The 25,781-nt window shown below is 44.0% G+C and overlaps 2 protein-coding genes across 7 annotated transcripts in view; both read left to right on the plus strand.

Moving 5' to 3' along the window:
• Positions 1 to 7,359, plus strand: part of LOC131125708 (regulator of G-protein signaling 12-like) — a 48,064-nt gene extending 40,705 nt beyond the window's left edge. For all 3 annotated transcript variants that reach the window (XM_058067510.1, XM_058067511.1, XM_058067509.1), the window contains exon 18: positions 6,149 to 7,359. In XM_058067510.1, the coding sequence (XP_057923493.1) occupies positions 6,149 to 6,381 (233 nt within the window). In that variant the 3' untranslated portion in view covers positions 6,382 to 7,359. The remainder of the gene's footprint in view (positions 1 to 6,148) is intronic.
• A 4,056-nt stretch (positions 7,360 to 11,415) lies between these two features.
• Positions 11,416 to 25,468, plus strand: LOC131125218 (hepatocyte growth factor activator). 4 transcript variants are annotated; one of them, XM_058066538.1, is made up of 14 exons: positions 11,416 to 11,772; positions 11,843 to 11,894; positions 11,970 to 12,066; positions 16,355 to 16,428; positions 16,909 to 17,046; positions 17,206 to 17,337; positions 18,867 to 18,977; positions 19,404 to 19,578; positions 21,070 to 21,167; positions 21,290 to 21,539; positions 22,977 to 23,116; positions 23,222 to 23,362; positions 24,755 to 24,897; positions 25,114 to 25,468. In XM_058066538.1, the coding sequence occupies exons 1-14, from the start codon at positions 11,734 to 11,736 to the stop codon at positions 25,297 to 25,299; spliced, it is 1,776 nt and encodes a 591-aa protein (XP_057922521.1). In that variant the 5' UTR covers positions 11,416 to 11,733; the 3' UTR covers positions 25,300 to 25,468. The 4 variants fall into 4 exon arrangements, with proteins under 4 accessions (XP_057922521.1, XP_057922522.1, XP_057922524.1 ...); XM_058066539.1 differs by having other exon boundaries at positions 11,850 to 11,894; XM_058066541.1 differs by lacking the exon at positions 25,114 to 25,468 and having other exon boundaries at positions 24,715 to 24,896.
• The last annotated feature ends 313 nt before the right edge of the window (positions 25,469 to 25,781 follow it).

The raw sequence follows: 25,781 nt of genomic DNA on the forward strand, positions 1-25,781 counted from the left end.
GGGGAGAATGCAGCGTCTTTTTCTGTGGTTGAGGTGGTTTTTCTTTGCTGTTTATTTGCTTATTATAAAATGTGCCCAGGTGCTGTTACTGGGCAAAAAGCATTATTATGAAATTATTGTAATATATTTATGATCATGAAATATCTATATTTATTTATATATTTATATTGTTGATTTTATCTTTCATGAATAAAAAGGCTTTGTTTAACACTTGACCGCTAATAAATAACAATTATAATTGTACATAAATGTATTGTATTGTAGTCATGTATTCATTTTAATGCTAATTCTAAACACAAACATTGCGGTGCTGTGTTGTTGAATAAATAAATAAAAATAACACAATATATATTATTTTAGTAACGTATTTGTGCAACTTGTATGACTTTAAAACAAAAAAATGATTACCAGAAAAACCATTTGTACAACTAAAGGCCTTCTTTCTAATAAATGTTTTACCTTGAATAAATATATCCTGTTGCTAGGTAGAGATTAGCACCAAACATCATATTTATATAAATAGATTCATCTTACTGCTTATTTTTCCAAATGCGCCCAAAGTCATTTTAAAGCAAAGCCTCTATCCTCCCCCGGTCGCCACGGCAACCATATTTTTATCTCCCAAGTTGACGGAGCTCCAGATAGAAAGTGCCGCTACACACATTCGCGATCATAACTCATTTGAATTGTTCGTACAAATAAGGCTAATCAAGCTGTAAAGCTGCATCCATCACTGCGCCCACTAGAGGGAGACAAAACACCATGTAACACGTGACACTCCAGCCTCCTGTTTTTCTATCAAATAAGTACATTTGATTGAAAATGTAAATAATGTATAATTGAATAAAACTGCAGATTCAGATTTTTGTATTTGTTGATACTAATAACAAATAATAAAATAAAATCTAAATAAAGTTTTTTTTTTTTTTTTTTTTTTACAAAAATTAAAAATACATAACGACACCTTGTTCTTTGATTCCCAGCATGTGGACCTCAGTGAAGAAAGTTTGGACATCCATAGATTAGTTCTACACCCTTCTGTGCCGAAATGAGCCGAAATGATGCCATCTCTACATGCAAAAAATTATACTATGCTAGATAAGCAAATGTCAAACAAAAAAAAATATATTCATTCATTTTCTACCGCTTATCCTCACAAAGGTTGCGGTTGCTGGAGCCTATCCCAGCTGTCTTCAGGCAAGAGGCGGGGTTCACCCTAGACTGGTGGCCAGTCAATCACAGGGCACATATAACATGCAAACTCCACACAGAGATGGCCGAGGGTGGAATTGAACTCCGGTCTCCTAGCTGTGAGGCCTGCACGCTAACCACTCGGCGGACGTGCAGCCCATGCCACAGCATCTCAATAGGAAAGGGGCAAAGACTTTTTCACCTGAATCAGGGGGGGAAAGACCCCTGATTTACTGGCTTTTCTCACCTCAATACTGCAACCCAAATTGGAGCCAAAGAAAGTTGCAAGTGGAGAAGCTGAAAAACACGATTGAATTCAAGAATTCAGTCATGGCAAAACAGGAAGGTGGTGTCCGTGTGGTTGATCTCACTGCCACATGGTGTCTTTGGGAAGAGTGGAGGTCAAAGGAACCTTAAATGCTCCTTTATTCCTTTCATTCATCATTTACAGTGAAGAAAATAAGTATTTGAACACCCTGCTATTTTGCTATTTCTCCCACTTAGAAATCATGGAGGGGTCTGAAATTTTCATCGTAGGTGCATGTCCACTGTGAGAGAGATAAACTAAAAAGAAAAATCCAGAAATCACAATGCATGATTTTTTAACAATTTATTTGTGTGATACAGCTGCTAATAAGTATTTGAACACCTGAGAAAATGAATGTTAATATTTGGTACAGTAGCCTTTGTTTGCTATTACAGAGGTCAAACGTTTCCTGTAGTTTTTCACCAGGTTTGCACACACTGCAGGAGGGATCTTGGCCCACTCCTCCACACAGATCTTCTCTAGATCAGTCAGGTTTCTGGGCTGTCGCTGAGAAACACGGAGTTTGAGCTCCCTCCAAAGATTTTCGATTGGGTTCAGGTCTGGAGACTGGCTGGGCCATGCTAGAACCTTGATATGCTTCTTACGGAGCCACTCCTTGGTTTTCCTGGCTGTGTGCTTCGGGTCGTTGTCGTGTTGGAAGACCCAGCCACGACCCATCTTCAATGCTCTGACAGAGGGAAGGAGGTTGTTCCCCAAAATCTCACAATACACGGCCCCAGTCATCCTCTCTTTAATGCAGTGCACTCGTCCTGTCCCATGTGCAGAAAAACACCCCCAAAGCATGATGCTACCACCCCCATGCTTCACAGTAGGGATGGTGTTCTTCGGATTGTACTCTTCATTCTTCTTCCTCCAAACACGCTTATTGGAATTATGACCAAAAAGTTCTATTTTGGTCTCATCTGACCATAAAACTTTCTCCCATGACTCGTCTGTATCATCCAAATGGTCATATGCAAACTTAAGACGGGCCTTGACATGTGCTGGTTTAAGCAGGGGAACCTTTCGTGCCATGCATGATTTCACATCATGACGTCTTAGTGTATTACCTACAGTAACCTTGGAAACGGTGGTCCCAGCTCTTTTCAGGTCATTGACCAAGTCCTGTCGTGTAGTTCTGGGCTGATTCCTCACCTTTCTTAGAATCATTGAGACCCCACGAGGTGATATCTTGCATGGGGCTCCACTCCGATTGAGATTGACCGTCATGTTTAGCTTCTTCCATTTTCTAATGATAGCTCCAACAGTGGACCTTTTTTCACCAAGCTGCTTGGTAATTGCTCCGTAGCCCTTTCCAGCCTTGTGGAGGTGTACAATTTTGTCTCTGGTGTCTTTGGACAGCTCTTTGGTCTTCGCCATGTTACAAGTTAAAGTCTTACTGATTGTATGGGGTGGACAGGTGTCTTTATGCAGCTAACGACCTCAAACAGGTGCATCTGATTCAGGATGATACATGGAGTGCAGGTGGACTTCTAATGGGCAGACTAACAGGTCTTTCAGGGTCAGAATTCTAGATGATACACAGGTGTTCAAATACTTATTTGCAGCTGTATCACACAAATAAATTGTTAAAAAATCATGCATTGTGATTTCTGGATTTTTCTTTTTAGTTTATCTCTCTCACAGTGGACATGCACCTACGATGAAAATTTCAGACCCCTCCATGATTTCTAAGTGGGAGAAATAGCAAAATAGCAGGGTGTTCAAATACTTATTTTCTTCACTGTATATGCCTTTCACGTTGCTTTATGGAAGTCAAACTAGAATTAAAAAATCGTGTTTTTGACACTTTATTGATGGGTGACGTAACCGGCTGCCATTTTTAGTGCTAGCCAGGAAGAACCTGGACTCCGAGTGTATTAGTAACACTGTACTCAAAGGTTAGCTAATGCTGTGACGCTGTGAAATGAAGAAGCTAGTGATAAACTGACCCCTATGACATGTCAACACAGGAGTCTCCCCAGACTCAAAGATGTGAATCACTTGTAAACACAGCTGACTGACCGCCCTACCAGTCAGGAAATGTTGACATAAGACGTGTGCTGGAATTGCGTAACATCTTGGCTAGCTGTGGCAACGCGGTTGTGCCATATTTGGTCGTACAAACCACAGCAGGAAGTGATTTGGGGATGCCGGTATGTAGCACTTGTGAGCGAGCGCATGCTTTCACTTAGGTGCTGACAGAAGTCAGGATATTGATCACGTTGTCACGTTGTTGACGTTTTTGAGCCGCATCCACTTGGTGTCCACTCTGGACACAAGGACAACATTTTGCTGAAGACAGTTCGACTGAAGAGACTCTTATTTTGAAAGCTTTCACTTTGTGTGTGTTGCATCGGCTCACGTTCTCTCAGCTGCTTTTGGTGTTCATGTTGTTGCCAGATGTCAGTAAGGATTTAGGAGACGTGTGGAAGCCCCGATGTTCAGTTATCTCCACGGACAGAATTTATTAGTATCAACCGTTTCACTTTTTCTATTTACATACCCTTTTGGTCTTATTTTTCCACTTTTGCTGGGTTTTTGTGTATTTTATTTCTGTAATGAGCCACGTTCCACAAATGGCCTCCTCATTGCTCCTCACTTTGGACACCCATGTGTGTTTTTTCCAGGAAGGCGATCTGCACTTCACAGAGGTGGAGTACACTCCTGTTTGTTGACAGTTTGTATTCCATCCATCCATCCATCCATTTTCCTCCGCTTATCCGGGTCCGGGTCGCAGGGGCAGCAGTCTTAGTAGGGAAGCCCAGACTTCCCGGTCCCCAACCACCTCCTCCAGCTCCACCGGGAGGACACCAAGGCGTTCCCAGGCCAGCTGTGAGACATAGTCCCTCCAGCGTGTCCTAGGTCTGCCCCGGGGCCTTTTCCCGGCTGGGCATGCCCGGAACACCTCACCAGGGAGGCGTCCGGGAGGCATCCGGACTAAATGCCCGAGCCACCTCAACTGACTCCTCTCGATGTGAAGGAGAAGCGACTCTACTCTGAGCCCCTCCCGGATGACTAAGCTCCTCACCCTATCTCTTAGGGTGAGTCCAGCTACCCTACGGAGGAAACTCATTTCAGCCGCCTGTATCCGCGATCTCATTCTTTCGGTCATGACCCAAAGCTCATGACCATAGGTGAGGGTGGGAACATAGATCCACCGGTAAATTGAGAGCTTTGCAGTTTGTATTCCATGACAGAATAAATGCAAGAAACACTTAAATGCCCCTCCATGAATCACCACCTTATCATGGTGGAGGGGTTTGAGTGCCCGAGTGATCCGAGGAGCTATGTTGTCGGGGGCTATATGCCCCTGGTAGGGTCTCCCAAGGCAAACAGGTCCGAGGTGACGGGACAGACCAAGAGTGATTCAGAAGACCCATATGATTGAAAACAAGAGGAGGAACCGTACCTCGCCCCGGATGTGGGATACCGGGGCCTCACCCTGGAGCCAGGCCCGGGGGAGAGGCTCGCAGGCGAGCGCCTGGTGGTCGGGCCTTCACCCGTGGAGCCCGGCCGGGCCCAGCCCGAAGAAGCCACACGGGATCTCCCCCTCGTAGACCCACCACCTATGGGGGCAAGCATAAGGGTTCGGTGCATTGTATGTTGGGTGGCGGTCAAGGGCGGGTGCATGGGCGACCTGGTCTTCGGCGGCCGAATCTGGTTCTTGGGACATCGCCTGGACACCTCCCTGGTGAGGTGTTCCGGGCATGCCCAGTCGGGACACGCTGGAGGGACTATGTCTCACAGCTGGCCTGGGAACGCCTTGGTGTCCTCCTGGTGGAGCTGGAGGAGGTGGTCGGGGACCGGGAAGTCTGGGCTTCCCTATTAAGACTGCTGCCCCCGCGACCCGGACCCGGATAAGCGGAGAAAAATGGATGGATGCACACCCATACTTGCTAAGGCTAGCAACAGTGTTGCTAATGGTGGACACGGATGTCTTCTATGTATGAGGTGTGTTATGAATCGGATTCATCAACAGAAGCGCTCGGGGATTAATGGTGCGGACGTGACCCAACATCCACTTGGGCTGATCTGACAAATCTGGAGAAAAGTAAACAATATCCCCACATTACGCTCTGACGCAGTCTAAGGTGCATCCACAGATACAGCCACCCTTGGGGCCCTGTCACCAATTCTGTCCGAGATCCACGCGGAGTTCCTTAAGGCCCTGGATGCCGTGGGCGTATCTTGGTTCACTTGGCCCTGCAGCATCCTGTGGACATGGGACAGTACCTCTGGATTGGCAGACCAGGGTGGTGGTCGCCCTTTTCACACCCAATCACACCAAAGGTCTCTTTGGGGTCCTTGTCCTGGTATCGGACCGGCTAATTAAGGCGGTTCGTTGCCTGGATGACCGGTGTCAGAGTTTGGTTCACATCGTCGGCAATAAGTCTGACCCATTTCCACTGAGGGTTTGATTCCGCCACGGCTTCCATTTGTCACCCATTCTGTTCATGACTTTTATGGACAGAGTCCCTAGACACAGCCATGTTGTTTGGTCTGGAGACAGTGCCACTGAGGAAAAGACAGGAAGCAGAACTGGAGGTGGCAGAGATGAGGATGCTGAGGTTCTCATTGGGAGTGACCAGGATGGATAGGATCAGGAATCAATCTAATTGTATTTTCTGTCTTTGCCGTGTTTTTCAGCGGCTACCAAAGCGCTGCCGGAGGACGTGAGGGACGTGGAGGGCGTCCAGCTGGAGGACTCGGAGGGAGCGTCCCAGCCCGAGGACTCGGAGCTCAGCCTGAGCTTTCAGGGTTACGTCGCTGAGCTGCGTCAGGTTCAGAGCAAAATGAGGAACACCCGCATTCCGCACGGGGGACAGCAAGACGACGACACGGACTGTAAGGCGGACATTTTTAAGGCCACCGTCGTCTAAGCGGGACCCTCCTTTGACTCTACTGCTGCACTTTGACCCCCCCCCCCCCTCCCTCCCCACATATTGTAGATGTGATACTTTCATGTTGCTTTGATGTCATAGCAAGTCATGAACGACTTAAAAAAATAGTACAAGAAAGATAATTCTTTTCCCGGGAAATGAAGTTGGACACTTGATTAGGTACAAGCACTGATTCGAGTTGGTCTGCTTTGTTTTTGTCACTGTGGTGGTCTTTCTTTCTTCCTAACATTCCTCCTCTCCTGTAGCCCAAGAACAAAAGAAGGAAATACAGGAAGCAGCTTAAGAATAAAACCACAACAAAAATAAATGTTATGAAATCAAGACGATCTTTTTAACAGTTTTTTCTTGTCCATCTGTACTGCAGTTTTTAGTTTTTGATTGTTTGGTTTTTAAATATGACTTTTGTCAGTTAATTTTGTTTTTGTTTAATTTTATTATTGGATAATTTGGCTTTCATGAGCAGCTTTAAATTGTTATCATTTTTGTAAATATTTTTATTTATCATTTTTGTTCATTTTGTATCATTTTATTGTTTCTTGATCATTTTCTTAATTTCATTTCATTTTTGTTTTTATTGTTAAAGTTTGTTTCTTACTATTTTTGTTCTGTTTATCCACAATTTTTGTTGATTTAATTATTTTATTGATTGAATTATTATTTGTGTAAATCTTACAATTTTTCTTTAGTTTTATTTTCTTTGTTAGTTTATTTTGTTCCATTATTGATTTTGTGTTCATTTCACGTCATTCTGATTTTATGAGTTCATAATTGTTGTATAGTTTATAAAATGATTTTATTAGAATTGAGCAACATTGTCAAAGCGTATCTAAAACATTCCCTTTAAGAGCGTTGTATCTCTTGGCTGTTTACATTTTTATATATAGGATGATCATTTCAGAGAAGTATTTCCTGTCTTGGAATATTCCACATGATGGTACTGTTATCGTACTTCCTGCTTCTGTGGTTGTTGATTAAAAAAACAAAAACTTCCAATGGCTTGAACTCATTTTTGTCTGCCTAAAATGAGCCAACATTCTTGTTGTGAATTCTCAACATGATTACGTTTCTTTGTGGTCACAATTAGTCCATTCATCCATCCATCCACCCATCCATCCATCAATTCATCCATCTGCCCATCCACACATCCGTCCGTCTATCCACGCATCCATCCAATCATCCATCCACCCAGCCATCCATCCGTCTATCCACGCATCCATCCAATCATCCATCCACCCAGCCATCCATCCGTCTATCCACGCATCCATCCATCAACCCATTCATCCAGCCATGCATTCATTCATCCATCTGTCCATCCACACATCCATCCGCCCGTCCATCTATCCATCCATTCATCCACCCATCCGTCTATCCACGCATCTATCCATTCATCCATCCATCCATTCATCCAGCCTGCCATGCATCCATTCATCCATCCACCCATCCATCCATCTGTCCGTCCGTCCGTCCGTCTATCCACGCATTCTTCCATTCGTTCGTCCATCCATCCATGCATCCATGCATTCCTCCATCAACCCATTCATCCAGCCTGTCATGCATCCATCCATCCACCCATCCATCCGTCTGTCTATCCATCCATCCATTCATTCAGCCAGCCATGCATTCATCCATCCGTTCATCCACCCATCCATCTGTCCGTCTATCCGTCTATCCATGCATCCATGCATCCATGCATCAATCTATTCATCTATCCATCCATCCACGCATTCATCCATCCAGCCTGCCATGTATCCATTCATCCATCCATTCACCCATCCATCCGTCTGTCCGTCTATCCACGCATTCTTCCATTCGTCCGTCCATCCATCCACGCATCCATGCATTCAATCCAACCATACATACATCTATCCATCTAGCCATCTATCTAACCATTCATCCATCCATCCGTCCATCCACCCAATCTCCCACCCACCCATCTTCCTTTCATCATCCATCCGTCCATCCATGCATTCATCCATCCATCCACCCATCCATCCATTCACGCATCCATTCATCCATCGACCCATTCATCCAGCCTGCCATGCATCCATGCATCCATTCATCCATCCACCCATCCATCCATCCGTCTATCCATATATCCATCCATCCATCCATTCATCCATCCACCCATCCATCCATCCGTCTATCCATATATCCATCCATCCATCCATTCATCCATCCACCCATCCATCCATCCGTCTATCCATATATCCATCCATCCATCCATTCATCCATCCACCCATCCATCTATTCATCCAGCCAGCCATGCATCCATCCATTCATCCATCCATCTGGACATGATGCCCGGGCCACCTCAACTGGCTCATCTCCATGTGAAGAAGCAACGGTTCTACTGTGAGACTGTCCCATGTGACCAAGCTCCTCGGCCCCACCAGTCGTAAGAACTCCTATGGCCGGTCTTGGTGGAAGAAACGCCACAGGGCACACGAGTAACATGCCGCAGGAGTTCTTTGTCATGTCACACAAACTCGACGAGTGCTTCCGTTTTGTTCAGGTTAGACAAACGTACTCAGTCTGCATGTCTTCACGCGTCACCCCCATGGCCAAGGTGTGTCAACGCACGTTCAGATATTTCGTACATCCTCCATGTGTGTTGAGAACTTACCCCATCAAGGTCACCACCACTGTATTTGCAGAATGGCAAAAAATGCACAACCAAAAATTCATACTTCCGGTTGTGACCTCGGCTTTAGAGTTTAGGAGACCCAAGATAAGGTGAAACCACAACACGAACAAGACCGAGAAGCAGAATGTTTCACATGAGATAGCGACTTCGTTCCTGCCGACGCTGCACCGAGCTCACATTCGCTCACATTTTGTCTGCATGGAAAAAGTTAGAGAGCCTTCAGTTCAGCTCTTTCAGTTCATGAAAGAGCTGCGTTCGTGTCATCATTAAAGGTGTCAACATTATTTCTGTCACTTATAGTCATCAGTAACATCTGGCTGCTCCTCCACCTGGCCGCTCAACGGGGGTTGGTCACCATCTGGACCTACGTTCTTCCAGATGGTGGAAATTAGAGGTTTGATGATGACACCGCGGGACGAGACACAGCGTGTCCGTCCAATGTATGGCTGGTCAGACCATAAAGACCACTGCACCACTACATACCACCACTACACTACCACCACTACGCTACCACCACTACACTACCGCCACTACACTACGACACTACCACCACTACACTACCACCATTACACCACTACACTACCACCACTACACTACTACCACTACACCACGACACTACCAACACTACACTACCAACACTACACTACCACCACTACAACACTACACTACCACCACTACATTACCACCATTACACCACTACACTACCACCACTACACCACTACACTACCAACTCTACACTATCACCACTACACTACCGCCACTACATAACGACACTACTGCCACTACACTACCACCATTACACCACTACACTACCACCACTACACTACTACCACTACACTACCAACACTACACTACCAACACTACACTACCACCACTACACTACCACCATTACACCACTACACTACCACCACTACACCACTACACTACCAACTCTACACTATCACCACTACACTACCGCCACTACACTACGACACTACCACCACTACACTACCACCATTACACCACTACACTACCACCACTACACTACCACCACTACACTACTACCACTACACTACCAACACTACACTACCAACACTACACTACCACCACTACACTACCACCATTACACCACTACACTACCACCACTACACCACTACACTACCAACTCTACACTATCACCACTACACTACCACCACTACACTACTACCACTACACTACCAACACTACACTACCAACACTACACTACCAACACTACACTACCACCACTACACTACCACCATTACACCACTACACTACCACCACTACACCACTACACTACCAACACTACACTATCACCACTACACTACTACACTACCACCACTACACTACAACCATTACCCCACTACACTACCACCAATACACCACCACACTACCACCACTACACTACCACCACTAACCACTACACTACCACCACCACACTCTCCAAGACGGCAAGCAAGACCAAGATGTCCCTTCCAAGAGTACAAGATACAGCAGATTAGGATTTTTATGACGTACGTACAAGCTAACAATATTTTAGTCACACCATAATGATGCTATTTTGTCCTTTTCATCTTCTCTTTCACGAAAACTCAAGTTAGGGCAAAGTTATTATTTGTGTATTTGTGTTTTAGTCATGAAAAACAACATTAATATTTGTCTTAAATAAACCCAACATCTAACTGGATAAAAAATGACAATTTTGAAAAAGAATAACTCAAGAAAAAGAAGAAAGACGTTTGATAAAATGAACATGTAAAAAAGATGCTACATGCTAATGTTAGCATGATATAGCATGGATAATAGCACAAGTGTGCTGAATGATTGGATCGGGATCGCGACCAAGTCAGGATGCTTATGTAAGATGGGGGCGTGTGTGTGTGTGTGTGGGGGGGGGGGGGGGGGTCTTGGGGGGGGGGGGCGCAGGTGGGAACTCCAAAGCTGCCATTTAGGGTGCATGCAGGATCCCATATTGACCTTATTGGGACGTCTTGGTTTAAATACAGTTGTATTATCAGCATATTATATAGAATGCATGTTTTCAGTGCATTTTAAAGGTCGTACCTACTTCTACTTTGTTACATTTTCCAAAGTGTGGTAAGAATGTTGGATTCTGGTGCTAAACCATAAAGTTTCAGATAATGAGGTTCGCACATTTGGACGTGAGCCCCGACAGAAGTTTAGGATGGCTCTGAACCTGCCCGGACTTCTCTGTTCTTTTTCTTTTGTCTTCTTTTGTCTATTTATTTGGACAAATGTTATGTTTTGGGTGGGGGCCTCCAAACCTGCATTCGTCCCTGCAGCTGCTGAGGGTAGCTCCGCCCCTGCATGACATGATGGCCCAATAAGAGGAGGGGAGACGTCTTCCAGCTGTGCTGTGTGACCTAGCACTTCCTCTGCTGGCTGTACCAGCTGTACCCCCCCTCCCCCTCCCTCTGTGCAGGTTCGGGTGTCTGCTAGGGGCTATGACGGAGGGAGAGCCCGCCATTCCACCGGAGGTGTCCCACAGAGACCCACAGGACTGCGTTTTTGTCTCGTAGCTAGTTCACCAGGTTATAGACAAGCCCGATGACGCAAGGGCAGCTCGACTCAGGAGGGGGCAGGCTAATACTTGCAAGGATCCCCTCGCTGCCACCCATGAAGAGGCGCGGTGAAGCGTCACACGCTCGCTGACGTTTGCCGTCATAATCATGATGCTGATCCTCCTGTGGCTCCTCGGCGCTCCGACGGTACGTTTTGTTGGGACTGCCAACTGGATACGTTTGCTAACTTCAATAAACTTCTGTTGTTGTTCGTCAGTCTGCAGGTGAGACCGTTATGGCCCCCAGAGACGCAGCACTCGGTCCAAAAGGTACGTTCCTGACAAACCATAGCACCATAGCACCAGGACTATGACGTTTATGGAGTGTTTTTCTTTTGGTTGCAGTTTTTTGGACCACATTAGGGAAAGAATGCAAGTTTCCTTTTCGACAAGGAGGACGAATTCATCATCACTGCATCACCGTCATCGTCTCCCGACCCTGGTGAGTCCTCCGTACTTGGTGTGCTTTAAGTCAAAGTACCAAAGGTGGGAGAAAGTCAGTCTTTTACCAGCCGGGGGTCTTTAATCTCAAGGCAAGACCTGCAAGTCCAAGTCAAGTCTTGAGTCAAGACATGTGAAGACATATCCTTAAATGTCATAGGCACCGTCTATCCATCCGTCTGTCCGTCCATCCGTCCATCCATTGACCCACCCATCCATCCTACCGGCTGCCCGTCCGTCCTTTCGCCCGCCCGCCCGTCATCCATCCGTCAGTCCGTCCATCCATCCATCGATCCATCCATCTAACCCATCCGCCCATCCATTCATCTACCCACCCATCCTACCGCCTGCCTGTCCGTCCATCCGCTCGCCTGTCCGTCCTTTCGCTCGCCCGCCCGTCGTCCATCCGTCAGTCCGTCCATCCATCCATCCATCCATCCATCCAACCCATCCGCCCGTCGTCCATCCGTCAGTCCGTCCATCCGTCAGTCCGTCCATCCATCCATCCATCTAACCCATCCGCCCGTCCATCCATCCATCTACCCACCCATCCTACCGCCTGCCCGTCCGTCCATCCATCAGCCCGCCTGTCCGTCCTTTCGCTTGCCCGCCTGTCCGTCCTTTCGCTTGCCCGCCCGCCCGTCGTCCATCCGTCAGTCCGTCCATCCATCCATCCATCCATCTAACCCATCCGCCCGTCCATCCATCCATCTACCCACCCACCCGCTCGTTGTCGATCCGTCCATCCATCCATCTACCCCCCATTTGCCAGCCCGTTCATTCATCCATCCATCCATCCATCAATCTACCCACCCATCCACCCGCACGTCCATCCATCCATCTACCCATCCGTCCATCCATCCATCCATCCATCTGCCAGCCTGCTCGTTCGTCCATCCATCCATCAATCTACCCACCCATCCACCCGCACGTCCATCCATCCATCTACCCATCCGTCCATCCATCCATCCATCCATCTGCCAGCCTGATCGTTCGTCCATCCATCCATCAATCTACCCACCCATCCACCCGTACGTCCATCCATCCATCAATCTACCCACTCATCCACCCGCACGTCCATCCATCCATCTACCCACACGCCCGCCCGTCCATCCGTCCGTCCATCCATCCGCTCTCTATGTCACTTATCCTCACTAGAGCGGGGGGTTTTAGGGTTGGGGGCTTTACTATCATCCCAGATCGATCTTCACAGGAGTACACTTTGGTGAAAGATCTTGACTTTTAACTCAATCAATCCCAGCCATTTTCCAAAGACACCCCTCCAGTAGCGGCCATTTTGACACACATAGTATGTTACATAACACCATCAATCATCGATTTTCACATTTGGAAGTGTACTATGTCCTATGCGCTACCCCCCCACTTATCAAATGTGATGTTTCATTGAAAGGGTCCCTGCTGAGCTTGCAGCTCTGCCACCTGGTGGTCGTTTTTAGGGCTTAAAAGTGCTCTGACATATTAATGCAGAGTTTCTGCATCATCACCTCTTTTTTTACCAAAAAAACGTAAGACATTGAAACAGGTTGTTGGGATGGGGCGTTTAGGTTTTATAGAAACATATAAATACATCTTGTAATGGTAATGGTTTTATTTCATTTGAACATGCATCAGGTTACAATTGAGTGCATCACATCATCAGTTCCCAGTTCCACATGTTCAAAAGGAGTAGGAAGAAGCAAAGCTTATTAAATCCTACCCCTCCATCTGGTACTTTTACAATCAGTAACATTTGTTCACTTCCTGCTTTCCCAATATAATTCAAGTGTTTTTTTTACTTTAATTTTAATTTTAATTTTTACTGTTATTTTTATTTTTATTTTAATTGTTATTTTTATTTTTATTTTTTTTATCTATCTATCTATTTATTTATTTATTTTTGTCACATACCGAAGTACGAGGTGATATGACCATCCAATGACATAATGGGTACCATAGTAAGTGTCAATATAGTGATATGTATAGCACATCATGACTGGTTCAAGACTCTTCATCCTTGTATTTAGCAAACATCAACTGCTTGTATTGTTTCTTGAATTGGCTCATCGTTGTGCATTGTTTGAGGTCCTTACTCAATCCATTCCATAGTTTGATTCCACATACTGAAATGCTATGGCTAGCATAACGTAGTCCTAGCATAGAAGTGTTTCACATTTAGTTCTTCCCTGAGATCATATTTGTCCTCTCTTGTAGAGAAGTATTGGATGATATTTTTAGGTAATTGGTTATTTTTAGCCTTATGCATTATTTTAGCTGTTTGAATATGAACTATATCAGCAAGTTTTAGTATTTGTGATTTTAGAAATAAGGAATTAGTATGTTCCCTGTAGGTGGCATTATGAATTATCCTTACTGACCTTTTTTGCAGTACATTTAGCAAGGGAAGATTGCTTTTATAGTTATTACGCCATATTTCCACACAATCTTTGGGGTTGAAGGAGTTAAAAAGCTGATGCAGGCATGATGTTTATGTGTTAGTGAGTGTGTGATGCTGCAGGCATTAGACGCGCACTAGCGTGGGTGCAGAATATCAAACAACTTGTAAAGGTTGTCTATGAGATACGACTCTTTGAGCTGCCGTGTTGTTGGAAGCCATTTCTTCATCGCACCCTTATTTTGTAAACAGGATGTAATGGAGCAAATGGCTCGTATTCTGAAGGGCAGACGCGTTGACCTTTGCAAAAGAGACGTGCTGACACACATGAAGACAACCGTGGCCCCCGTTTTTTTATGGACACCACTGCTTCTCAATGAGAAGGGATGAGAGAAAATAATGGAGAAGCACCGATTTACACCCAACTTCCACATCAGCTCCCTTCCTGAAACCCTCGGTAACGTGGCCTGGGACAGACGTCGTTGACTTTCCTTGACTTCCCTGATTCTGACAGCTGAGAGGAAGTCGGATGCAACGCTTGAATGACGGGGCACTCTGTTATTTCTACACCAGTCTTACAGGAAGTGCACCTGGCACGCACGAGTCGCACTCCAAACTCACCATCTACAAGCTGCTCATTCTGGACACTCATCTTGGGAGTCTTCTATGGACTTGGATTGATGGAAATAAATGAAAAAGTGAAAGCGAAACACAACACATGGCTCTGACTGGACGGAGTTAAACAGCTTCCATGCCGGACAAAATGAATGAAAGATGTGATGAGATCACAAGTTTCATCGATTGCAACAGTGCAAATTGTGGCTGAGCAATCTTTGAAAAGAGCCAATGAAGAATGAATACGTAATGGAACTTTTTTTTTAGCTTGGCACTTTCAATACTTGGGTTGCATAAAGTTAGTACCATGGCTTCTTCAAAATAACGAATCATTCAAGACACAAGCCTGCTCTGTTTGGATCGCATTTCAGCTACAGCTAGCATTAGCTAGTCTGCGTGGTGACATCTCAAGTGGGCTGGGAGCTTGTTGAGATGTATCAGTGTGGAAAAGGTTATAAAGCCATTTCTAAAGCTTTGGGACTCCAGCCAACCACAGTGTGAGCCGTTATCCACAAATGGCCAAAATATGGAACAGTGGTGAACCTTCCCAGGAGTGGCCGGCCAACCAAAATGACCCCAAGAGCGCAGATGCGACTCATCCAAGAGGTCACAAAAGACCCCACAACAACATCCAAAGAAGTGCAGGCCTCACTTGCCTCAGTTAAGGTCAGTGTTCATGACTCCAGCATAAGAAAGACACTGGGCAAAAACGGCCTGCATGGCAGAGTTCCAAGACCAAAACCACTGCTGAACAAAAAGAACATTAAGGCTGGTCTCCATTTTGGCCAGAAAACATCTTGATGATCCCCAAGACCTTTGGGAAAATACTCCCAGACAAAAGTTGAATTTTTTGAAGGATGTCCCATTACATCTGGCGTAAAAGTCAGAAAAAGAACATGATAGTAAGAGTAAAATATGGTGGTGGTAGTGTGATGGTCTGGGGCTGTTTTGCTGCTTCAGGACCTGGAAGACTTGCTGTGATAAATGGAAGCATGAATTCTTCTGAAGGAGAATGTCTCCAATGTGGCTGAATGACAACAATTCCTCCACAGCGCTGGAAGAGACTCATTGCAAGTTATCACAAACGCTTGATTGCAGTTGTTGCTGCTAAGGGTGGCCCAACCACACCCAACCACGAGATGTTTTGGTTGTCATCATTACGTTTGTCCAGATAAAGTACCTTTCGTGTGCCGAGCATGAAAATGGAAAAATAAGCAACGAGGCTGGTCCATGACTGTATTTATTTATTTAGACTACATTTCTTTGTGTTGTCGTTCCATAGGTGTTCTCTTACGTCAAATTTTGACCGGGATGGGAAGTGGGGGTACTGCGCCCTGGAGCCACGACATCCCAATGGTTAGCAATATTTCTTTCCCCATAATTTGGATCAAATGTGCTTATCAATGATGACAAAGTGATCAATCCTAATCTATTCCACTCTATATGTACTGTATCAGCGGCACGGCGGTCGAGTGGTTAGCGCGCAGACCTCATAGCTAGGAGACCAGGGTTCAATTCCACCCTTGGCCATCTCTGTGTGGAGTTTGCATGTTCTCCTCGTGCATGCGTGGGTTTTCTCCGGGTACTCCGGTTTCCTCCCACATTCCAAAAACATGCTAGGTTAATTGGCCACTCCAAATTGTCCATAGGTATGAATGTGAGTGTGAATGGTTGTTTGTCTATATGTGCCCTGTGATTGGCTGGCCACCTCTCGCCCGAAGACAGCTGGGATAGGCTCCAGCACCCCCTGTGACCCTCGTGAGGAAAAAGCAGTAGAAAATGAATGAATGAATGAATGTACTGTATCTATGTTAACTTCTGGTTTTCACGTTGCAGGCTCCGTCCACACGTCACGAAGAATGGTCAATCCATGTCGGGAGCAGCCGTGTCGCAATGGAGGCACCTGCATAGCGCACACGCTCGCATTCGAGTGCTTGTGTCCTCTCCCTTTCTCTGGGAAGATGTGTGAGCACAGTACGTATATCCATGTTAGCATACATATTCTCGTCATAATGCTATCACACGTTTTTTAGAGGTGATATGCATCTGTGCATTGCGCACTCCAGCTTTAGAAGCTTTTATTGTCCCTGCTCGTCTTTCACCTTTATGCGCTCCTGTGTTGTGTTTGTGTAGAAAAGTGCTATGAAACCATACACCTGCGCTATTATGAAGAGGGAGAGTCTTGGGGTCGTATTTACCTCCGCAACGTAGAGCGGTGCACATGCTCCTACGGCCACATCCGGTGCCAGCGAGTTGGTTACACTGGTAAGAAACTGTTTTTTTTTTTTGCTGTATTTGCTTTAGTTACCAAGTACGTATACATGCTATAAAATACAAGAATGCAGGCTCCTCCCAAAACCGCCTCCTAGCGACGATTGTTAAACAGGACACCGCCCTGTCTTTGATGGCACCTCGCAAAAAAAAAAAAGAAAGAAAAGACAGATTATATGACTCACTGTGACTAAGGAATTTTTTGGAACACACCCACAGGTCCTGGAGGATGGGGAGGGAGCGAGGATGATGACGTCGTTATTATTAATGCTGCATTTCTATCACACGTGGAGTCCCAAGTACTCTTAGCAAGACCGTACATTTCATCGCCATTGGAATGAAATCGTCATCCGTGCTCTAAAAGATCAGTTCCCGACTCGCAAAGGAGATAAAAACTGCTTTTTGTGCAAAAGACACATTTCAAGCATAACTTTGACACTTTGACACAAATATTGGTTGCTTTTGTGGCAGCTCAAATATCCACACAACGACACCAACATAAACATAAACAAACATACGCACGTACATAATCTAACATACGTACGTACGTAAACAAACATACGTACGTAGATAAACAAACAAACGTACATAGTACATAATCAAACATACGTACGTACATAAACAAACACATACATGCATAAATAAACATATGTACATACATAATCAAACATACGTACGTACATAATCAAACATACGTACGTGCATAAACACATACATAAACAAACATACGTACATAAACAAAGACATACATACATCAACAAACATGTACATACATAATCAAACATACGTACGTACATAAATATTCAAACACATACACATACATACATAAACAAACATACATACATAATCAAACATACGTACGTACATAAACAAACACATACATACATAAACAAACATACGTACATAGTACATAATCAAACATACTTACGTACATAAACAAACACATACATACATAATCAAACATACATACGTACATAAACATACACATACATACATAAACTAACAGGCGTACATACATAATCAAACATACGTACATACATAATCAAACATACGTACGTACATAAACAAACACATACATACGTACATAAACAAACACATACATAAACAAACATACGTACATACATAATGAAACGTACGCACATAAACAAACACATACATACATAAACAAACATACGTACGTACATAAACAAACACATACACATTCATACACATTCCAAAAACATGCTAGGTTAATTGGCGACTCCAAATTGTCCATAGGTATGAATGTGAGTGTGAATGGTTGTTTGTCTATATGTGCCCTGTGATTGGCTGGCCACCAGTCCAGGGTGTACCCCACCTCTCACCCAAAGATAGCTGGGATAGGCTCCAGCACGCCCGCGACCCTCGTGAGGATAAGTGGTAGAAAATGAATGAATGATTTCCTAATGGGGCAATGTGTGTGTTTGGGACACATCTGCAGTGTGAACAGACTTTTTGGGGGGGGGGTTCATGACCTAACATTAGCGCACTTTCTGTGTCTCCAGCATGTCGCTCCAACCCATGTCAGCACGACGGAGTGTGCCGGATGATCGTAGCCACCGGAAAGGAAGTATGTCACTGCCGAAATGGCTACGGCGGACCGCACTGCAGCTTTGGTGAGTTGGCCTGACATCAGACTGCATTGAGTCTATGAAGTAGACCATGAAGTTGCTTTTTGTGAAAATATAAATTAATAATAAAAACTTGACACAATTACTTAGCTTTTGTGACAGCTCAAATATCTCAACAACTACATCAACATACTGCGACACAAAAAGGCTTGTTTTACATCAAATTAATCCATCCATCCATTTTCTATACCACTTATCCTAAGCGAAGGATGACTCTACTTTTATTCAGTTGTTTTTTTTCAAACATGTTTCTCTTCTCATGCCATCTCTTTTGTCCTGCTGGTGCTGATTTTAAAGTGCTTTACAAATAAAGTTGGAATGGATTGGATTGGCTTTCCAATTTCAATTACAAATTTCTAAGTTATGAATGTTTGTTGGGGCTTGCTAATTGTTTTTTTTTTCTAATTGCAGAGCCAGATAGCGAGTGCTACAACAGTCGCGGTACAAGCTACAGAGGCGTGGCGTCCACCGCGGCGTCTGGCACCCAATGTCTGCCATGGAACTCGGACCTTCTGTACAACGAGCTCCACGTGGGCACGGTGGCGGCCGCCCCCCTCAAGGGTCTTGGCGAGCACGCCTATTGCAGGTGTGGATGTACTGTTGTATGTGTTGCTATGGCAACAGCAACTTGTATCATTATTGTACAGGAGATTAAAAGCTCTCCAGTAATTCCGGATTTCATCAAGTTACTTAAGATTTGTCAGATCAAAACAAGTATATGGTCGGACTTGTCTGCACCCTTAATCACCGAGCAGCTCTGTTTATGCTTGTTTACATTTGGTTGGGGCGTCAACTTCACAAGCACCGCCGATAACCGATGGCCGCTGGCTACTAATGCACCAAATTAGTAGCAGAAATGAAAGTAAGGCATGTCAGCGATCCAATCCAATCCACTTTATTTATATAGCACATTTTATAAACAGAGTTTCCAAAGTGCTGCACAGACTAGTAAAAATAAAAAGTAATAATCCAAAACTAAAAGAGCATTTAAGAAATAAAATAATAAAATAGATATTAAAATATTAAAAACAAGAAACAAAGCAATACAAGTATAAAAAATAGAACCAATTACAATAAAAACGAAGAACTAAAAGACACAGGACCATACGACTCACTCTGAGTTAAAAGCCAGAGAATAAAAGTGGGTTTTAAGACGAGACTTAAAGCTTTCGATATTGGGGGCCTTTTTTACTTGGGAGGGCAGAGAGTTCCATAGTTTGGGGCCGACCACAGAAAAGGCTCGGTCCCCCCTGGTCTTAAGTCTCGTCTTGGGCACCACAAGTTGGAGCTGGCCCTCGGACCTCAGTGACCGAGCTGGAGAGTAAACTTGGATGAGGTCCGAGATGTATTTGGGGGGCCAGCCCATTCAACGCCTTAAAAACAAACAATAAAATCTTAAAATCAATCCTAAAACAAACAGGCAACCAATGTAGGGAGGCCAGAATTGGGGTGATGTGCTCCCCCTTTTTGGTTCCTGTTAAAAGCCGTGCCGCAGAGTTCTGGACTAACTATAAGCGGGAGAGAGACTTTTGGCTAATTCCAGAGTAAAGTGCATTACAGTAGTCCAGACGTGATGAAATAAAAGCGTGCATGACTTGCTCAAAGTGTTGCAAAGATAAAAAAGATTTAATTTTAGATAAAAGCCGAAGATGATAAAAACAGGATTTTATAACTGCATTAATTTGTTTGTTGAGTTTAAAATCACTGTCTATTATGACGCCAAGGCTGGTGGCTGAGGGACGAATGTTGTTTTGGAGGGGACCGAAGTCTATAGGGGGGCCTTTATAGTTGAGGAGGATAGCTTCGGTCTTCTCCTCGTTAAGCATTAAAAAGTTGTGAGCGATGATGTATTGCTTCATAAATAATGGTACTGCGCCGGTTTCAAAGCTGCATAAACCCCTCCACAATGCAACCCATCCCCATTAACAACATCAACATTAGCATACAGTATATTAACAAATATATGACCTAAAACTATTCCAATATAATAGCATATCATCACCAAAGCATGTTGTAAAAAAAAAGAAATTAATTATTAATGGTAAAGAAAAGTGAGTGTTCCATTGTGTGTGTGCAGAAATCCAGACGGAGACAAGAAGCCGTGGTGTTACACGTTGAGCAAGGGTGCCATCTCCTGGGAGTATTGTGCGGTGCCTTCCTGCAAGATGCCCTTGTGTTAGTACACCGTTCACTAGTACAGTCCAACTCATTATTAATTGGTTAGCTAGATGGTTTGACCAGCTAGTGTTAGTTGGTTCAAACGAACAACTCTCAATAACAATTGTTTATTTCCGTAGCATCTTCTCGTATGATGATGTTCAACATGCTACCAGGACAAGGCAACACTAAACCGGCCAAGGCGACGTGCGGTACAAAGCACAAGAAGAGAGTGTCGGTTGCCAGGGGAAGGATCATGGGAGGAAACTCGGCACTTCCTGGTACTCATCCCTGGATGGCGGCCATTTATACTGGACAGTCTGACTTCTGCGCTGGGACCTTGATCTCTTCTTGCTGGGTCGTCTCTGCGGCGCATTGTTTCTTTCGCAAGTACGTAGGAACTTCTTCTACTCTTTTTTCACCAGACTGGTAAAATGTTAGCATTGCCAGGATGCTAACATGTATTTTTCATGAATTTTAGATAGATAGATAGATAGATAGATAGATAGATAGATAGATAGATAGATAGATAGATAGATAGATAGATAGATAGATAGATAGATAGATAGATAGATAGATAGATAGATAGATAGATAGATAGATAGATAGATAGATAGATAGATAGATAGATAGATAGATAGATAGATAGATAGATAGATAGATAGATAGATAGATAGATAGATAGATAGATAGATAGATAGATAGATAGATAGATAGATAGATAGATAGATAGATAGATAGATAGATAGATAGATAGATAGATAGATAGACTCCCTTTATTGTCATTGCACAAAAACACAGTAGTGAAATTGCCAATGAAATTGGTCCTACATGTATTTTATCGACATACTTTCCTTGAGCATGAAAAATGAATGCTAACATGCTAATGTTAGCATGCAAACATCTAGCATAACAGCACAAAGTATTTTTATATGTGCCTACCTCTGAAAATGCTAAAAATGTTAGTCTAACTATGGTAACATGCTAACATTAGCATGCTAAGACCTAGCCCACGCTGTGTTTGAAACCGCATACTTACCTACTACTCATACTAACTTTTTGAGTATGCAGTGTGTTTACACTGGCAGTATGCGATTTTTGAGTATGCGAGTAAGTTCCCGGATGCATACTGCATTCGCCAGAAATGTTGAGTAAGTATCGTCAGCTTACTACTCACACTTAAATTACCCAGGATGCAATGCAACGTGACGTCACCGCGAAAAAAAAAAAGTTGGCTGAACACTGAGCAGCAGGATGGATCAAACGGCGGCGTCAAGCAGGATATATTGCGAGTTGGTTTGCTTCTTGTTTTCAAAGTAAAAGCAGTGATATATCAAAGTAAGGGCGTTGCTCACTTCGGCTAGCTTACATTTTGCTGAATTGGTCCGAACGAAATTGTAAACGATTGGTATTTGGACAAATAAATGGCACTCTTGGGATCTAAACGGCCACTTTCTCGTCTGATTTAAAAAAAATCGCAATAAAGTGATGTATTTAAAGAGTATTTTAAGAGAGAAGTATGTAGTAGTTAGTATGCGGGTTCGAACACAGCCTTTTATGCTAGGTCTTAGCATGCTAATGTTAGCATGTTACCATAGTTAGACTAACATTTTTAGCATTTTCAGAGGTAGGCACATATAAAAATACTTTGTGCTGTTATGCTAGATGTTTGCATGCTAACATTAGCATGTTAGCATTCATTTTTCATGCTCAAGGAAAGTATGTCGATAAAATAAATGTAGGACCTATTTCATTTTTGGTCTTATTACCGCTTTCGGTCGGGTGTGAAATTCAGATTTTTGTCACCTACATTGTCCCCCCATGCAGCCCCCTGATGTCCCAGCTTCGAGTTGTCCTGGGCCAGCACCACTTCAACGTAAGCGACGGGGACACGAAGACGTTTGGCGTGGAAAAGTACATCTTTCCCAAACAGTTCTCCATGTTTAACCCCACCCTGCACGACATCGGTAAACACCACACAGACAAAGTAGAAGACCTCCTGCGTTGTTTACGCGGGCAGCTGTGCGTCAGCGAGCAGCTGCTTCAAAGTCCTAACGCGTCTGTTTGTCTAGTCTTGCTCAAACTGAAGAAGCAAGACGGCCGCTGCGTCAAGAGGACACCGTTCATCAGGCCCATTTGTCTCCCCGATGCAGATGTCTCCTTCCCTGACAAGTACTGCTGCACCATCAGTGGATGGGGACACATGCATGAGAGTGAGTGGTCACATGGATAGCTTTTTGGTCTTTAAATTTTCATTTCAGATTCTTTTTCATAAAATAACGATTTTATTACCCTGGTAGATAAAGGGAGAAAAAAGTCCAAATCTGATATCCCCCGAAAGCTAATAAGTGGTAGGGCCACCCTTAGCAGCAACAACTGCAATCAAGCGTTTGTGATAACTTGCAATGAGTCTCTTCCAGCGCTGTGGAGGAATTGTTGTCATTCAGCCACATTGGAGGCTTTTCCAGCATGAAGCCTTTTGAAGGTCATGCCACAGCATCTCAATAGGATTCAGCTCAGGACTTGGACTAAGCCGCTCCAAAGTCTTCATTTGGTTTTTCTTCAGCCATTCAGAGGTGGACTTGCTGGTGTGTTTTGGATCATTGTCCTGCTGCACAACCCAAGTTGCTTTCAGCTTGAGGTCACCAACATTCTCCTTCAGCAGAATTCATGCTTCCATTTATCACAGTCTTCCAGGTCCTGAAGCAGCAAATCATAGTGGACCATCACACTACCACCACCATATTTTACTCTTCCAAAAGGTTCAACTTTTGTCTGGTCAGACCACAGAGTATTTTCCCAAAGGTCTTGGGGATCATCAAGATGTTTTCTGGCAAAATGGAAACCAGCCTTAATGTTCTTTTTGTTCAGCAGTGGTTTTGGTCTTGGAACTCTGCCATGCAGGCCGTTTTTGCCCAGTGTCTTTCTTATGCTGGAGTCATGAACACTGACCTTAACTCAGCTAAGTGAGGCCTGCCGTTCTTTGGACGTTGTTGTGGGGTATTTTGTGACCTCTTGGATGAATTGTGGCTTCGTTCTTGGGGTCATTTTGGTTGGCCGGCCACTCCTGGGAAGGTTCCATGTTTTGGCCATGTGTGGATAATGGCCTTCACTGTGGTTGGCTGGAGCCATGAAGGTTTAGATTTTATCCCCCTTTCATCATACTGTACATTTGTTTGATGATCTGAAACATTTAAGTGTGACAAACATGCGATAACATAAGAAATCAGGAAGGGGGCAAACACCTTTCCACTCCGCTGTATGTATTAGTAACACAACATGACAACACGCCATATTGTACGCAGACCTAAAGTGAGGCAAAATTGTGTTGAAAATTTAACTGGAAATTATGCTAACCGGAGAACACTCTAACCGTGAAGGACACTTAACTTTTTTACTAAATGAAAGGAAGTACAACCTTAGCCCAAATAATGTTTTTTTTTAATAATAATTTTTTGGGTAAAATCCTGACAACAGTAATAATAAGATATGACGTCAGTTAACTGGTTTATGTGTAGAGCTAACATGTCATGTCATTGTAACATGTAAGCATTAATGACTTCAGAAGTTTCAGAATAAAGGTTTCTGTGGTGGTGGTCTGGCAGAGGCAGATGGTTACTCCAATCTGCAGGAGGCGGGGGTGAGGCTAATCCCGCATGACACGTGCAGGAAACCGGAGGTCTACGGTAACCACTTCACCGCCGACATGATTTGCGCCGGGCTCAACGGTTGCGTGGACGCTTGCCAGGTAAGAATTAAAGATGAGCACTCACGTATGCTTACCAGTATGCAAAATTTGAGCAGAGTAAAATTGCGACAGGTGCTCTGTGTACAAAAAAATTCAACTTATCAAACTTAAGTGAATGTCATTTGTCCCAAGTTGGCCCCTGTCGAGTTAAGTATGGTCACCAGCACAAAGATGGCATCTTTCTGTCATCACGCATCAATCACGTCTTTTTCTCAGGGGGACTCCGGGGGTCCGCTGGCCTGCTCGAGGAATGACATCAGCTTCCTGTACGGAATCATCAGCTGGGGGGAGGGCTGCGGGCGCTCAGGGAAACCTGGCGTTTACACCAAAGTGGCCAACTATATGGACTGGATCAATTCTGTCATCAAACGGAAACCCAAGCCGACTGTGAACAACATTTAAGTTTTCATACTCTTTTACGCAGCTTTTTTTATTATTGGAAAAGTCTATCACCTTGAACCTATGAACTGTGAACAAAAATGGAGACTGAATAAACGTATTTAGGATGCATCTTTTACCTAATATGTACATTTTTTTATTTCTCCTAAAATACCAAACTTTATTCTCATTAAATTGTGATTGATATTTTAATAGATTTTGTGTGAAATTCAGATTTCTCCTAAAAAATGAGACAATTTTTTTTAATATAGCAAAGCTTCTTTTTTATTATCATAATTATTTCCTTCTCATTTTGGACTTAGATTTTTCACATCTTTTCTCACAAAACTGCCTCTTAGAATTAGGTTGAACAGCCTTTATTTCATGAAGGTCACTATTGCTTCTTTCACATCATATTACTACTGCTAAAACGAGTACTTTTGCATGACTATGAGTACTGCAGTTTTTTTCTTGCTCTAACCTTGCATGTGTGTCCTATGACCCTG

The sequence above is a fragment of the Doryrhamphus excisus genome, chromosome 3, assembly GCF_030265055.1.
Source record: "Doryrhamphus excisus isolate RoL2022-K1 chromosome 3, RoL_Dexc_1.0, whole genome shotgun sequence".
NCBI classification, from domain to species: domain Eukaryota; kingdom Metazoa; phylum Chordata; class Actinopteri; order Syngnathiformes; family Syngnathidae; genus Doryrhamphus; species Doryrhamphus excisus.

What these genes read in the sequence shown, in the direction of transcription:
- LOC131125218 (XM_058066538.1), top strand. Translation starts at nt 11,734, where the DNA reads ATGATGCTGATCCTCCTGTGGCTCCTCGGCGCTCCGACG. An exon ending in TGGGAAGATGTGTGAGCACA is followed by an intron (nt 17,047 to 17,205) that starts GTACGTATATCC and finishes GTGTTTGTGTAG; the next exon opens with AAAAGTGCTATGAAACCATA. An exon ending in ATGGGGACACATGCATGAGA is followed by an intron (nt 23,363 to 24,754) that starts GTGAGTGGTCAC and finishes GTGGTCTGGCAG; the next exon opens with AGGCAGATGGTTACTCCAAT.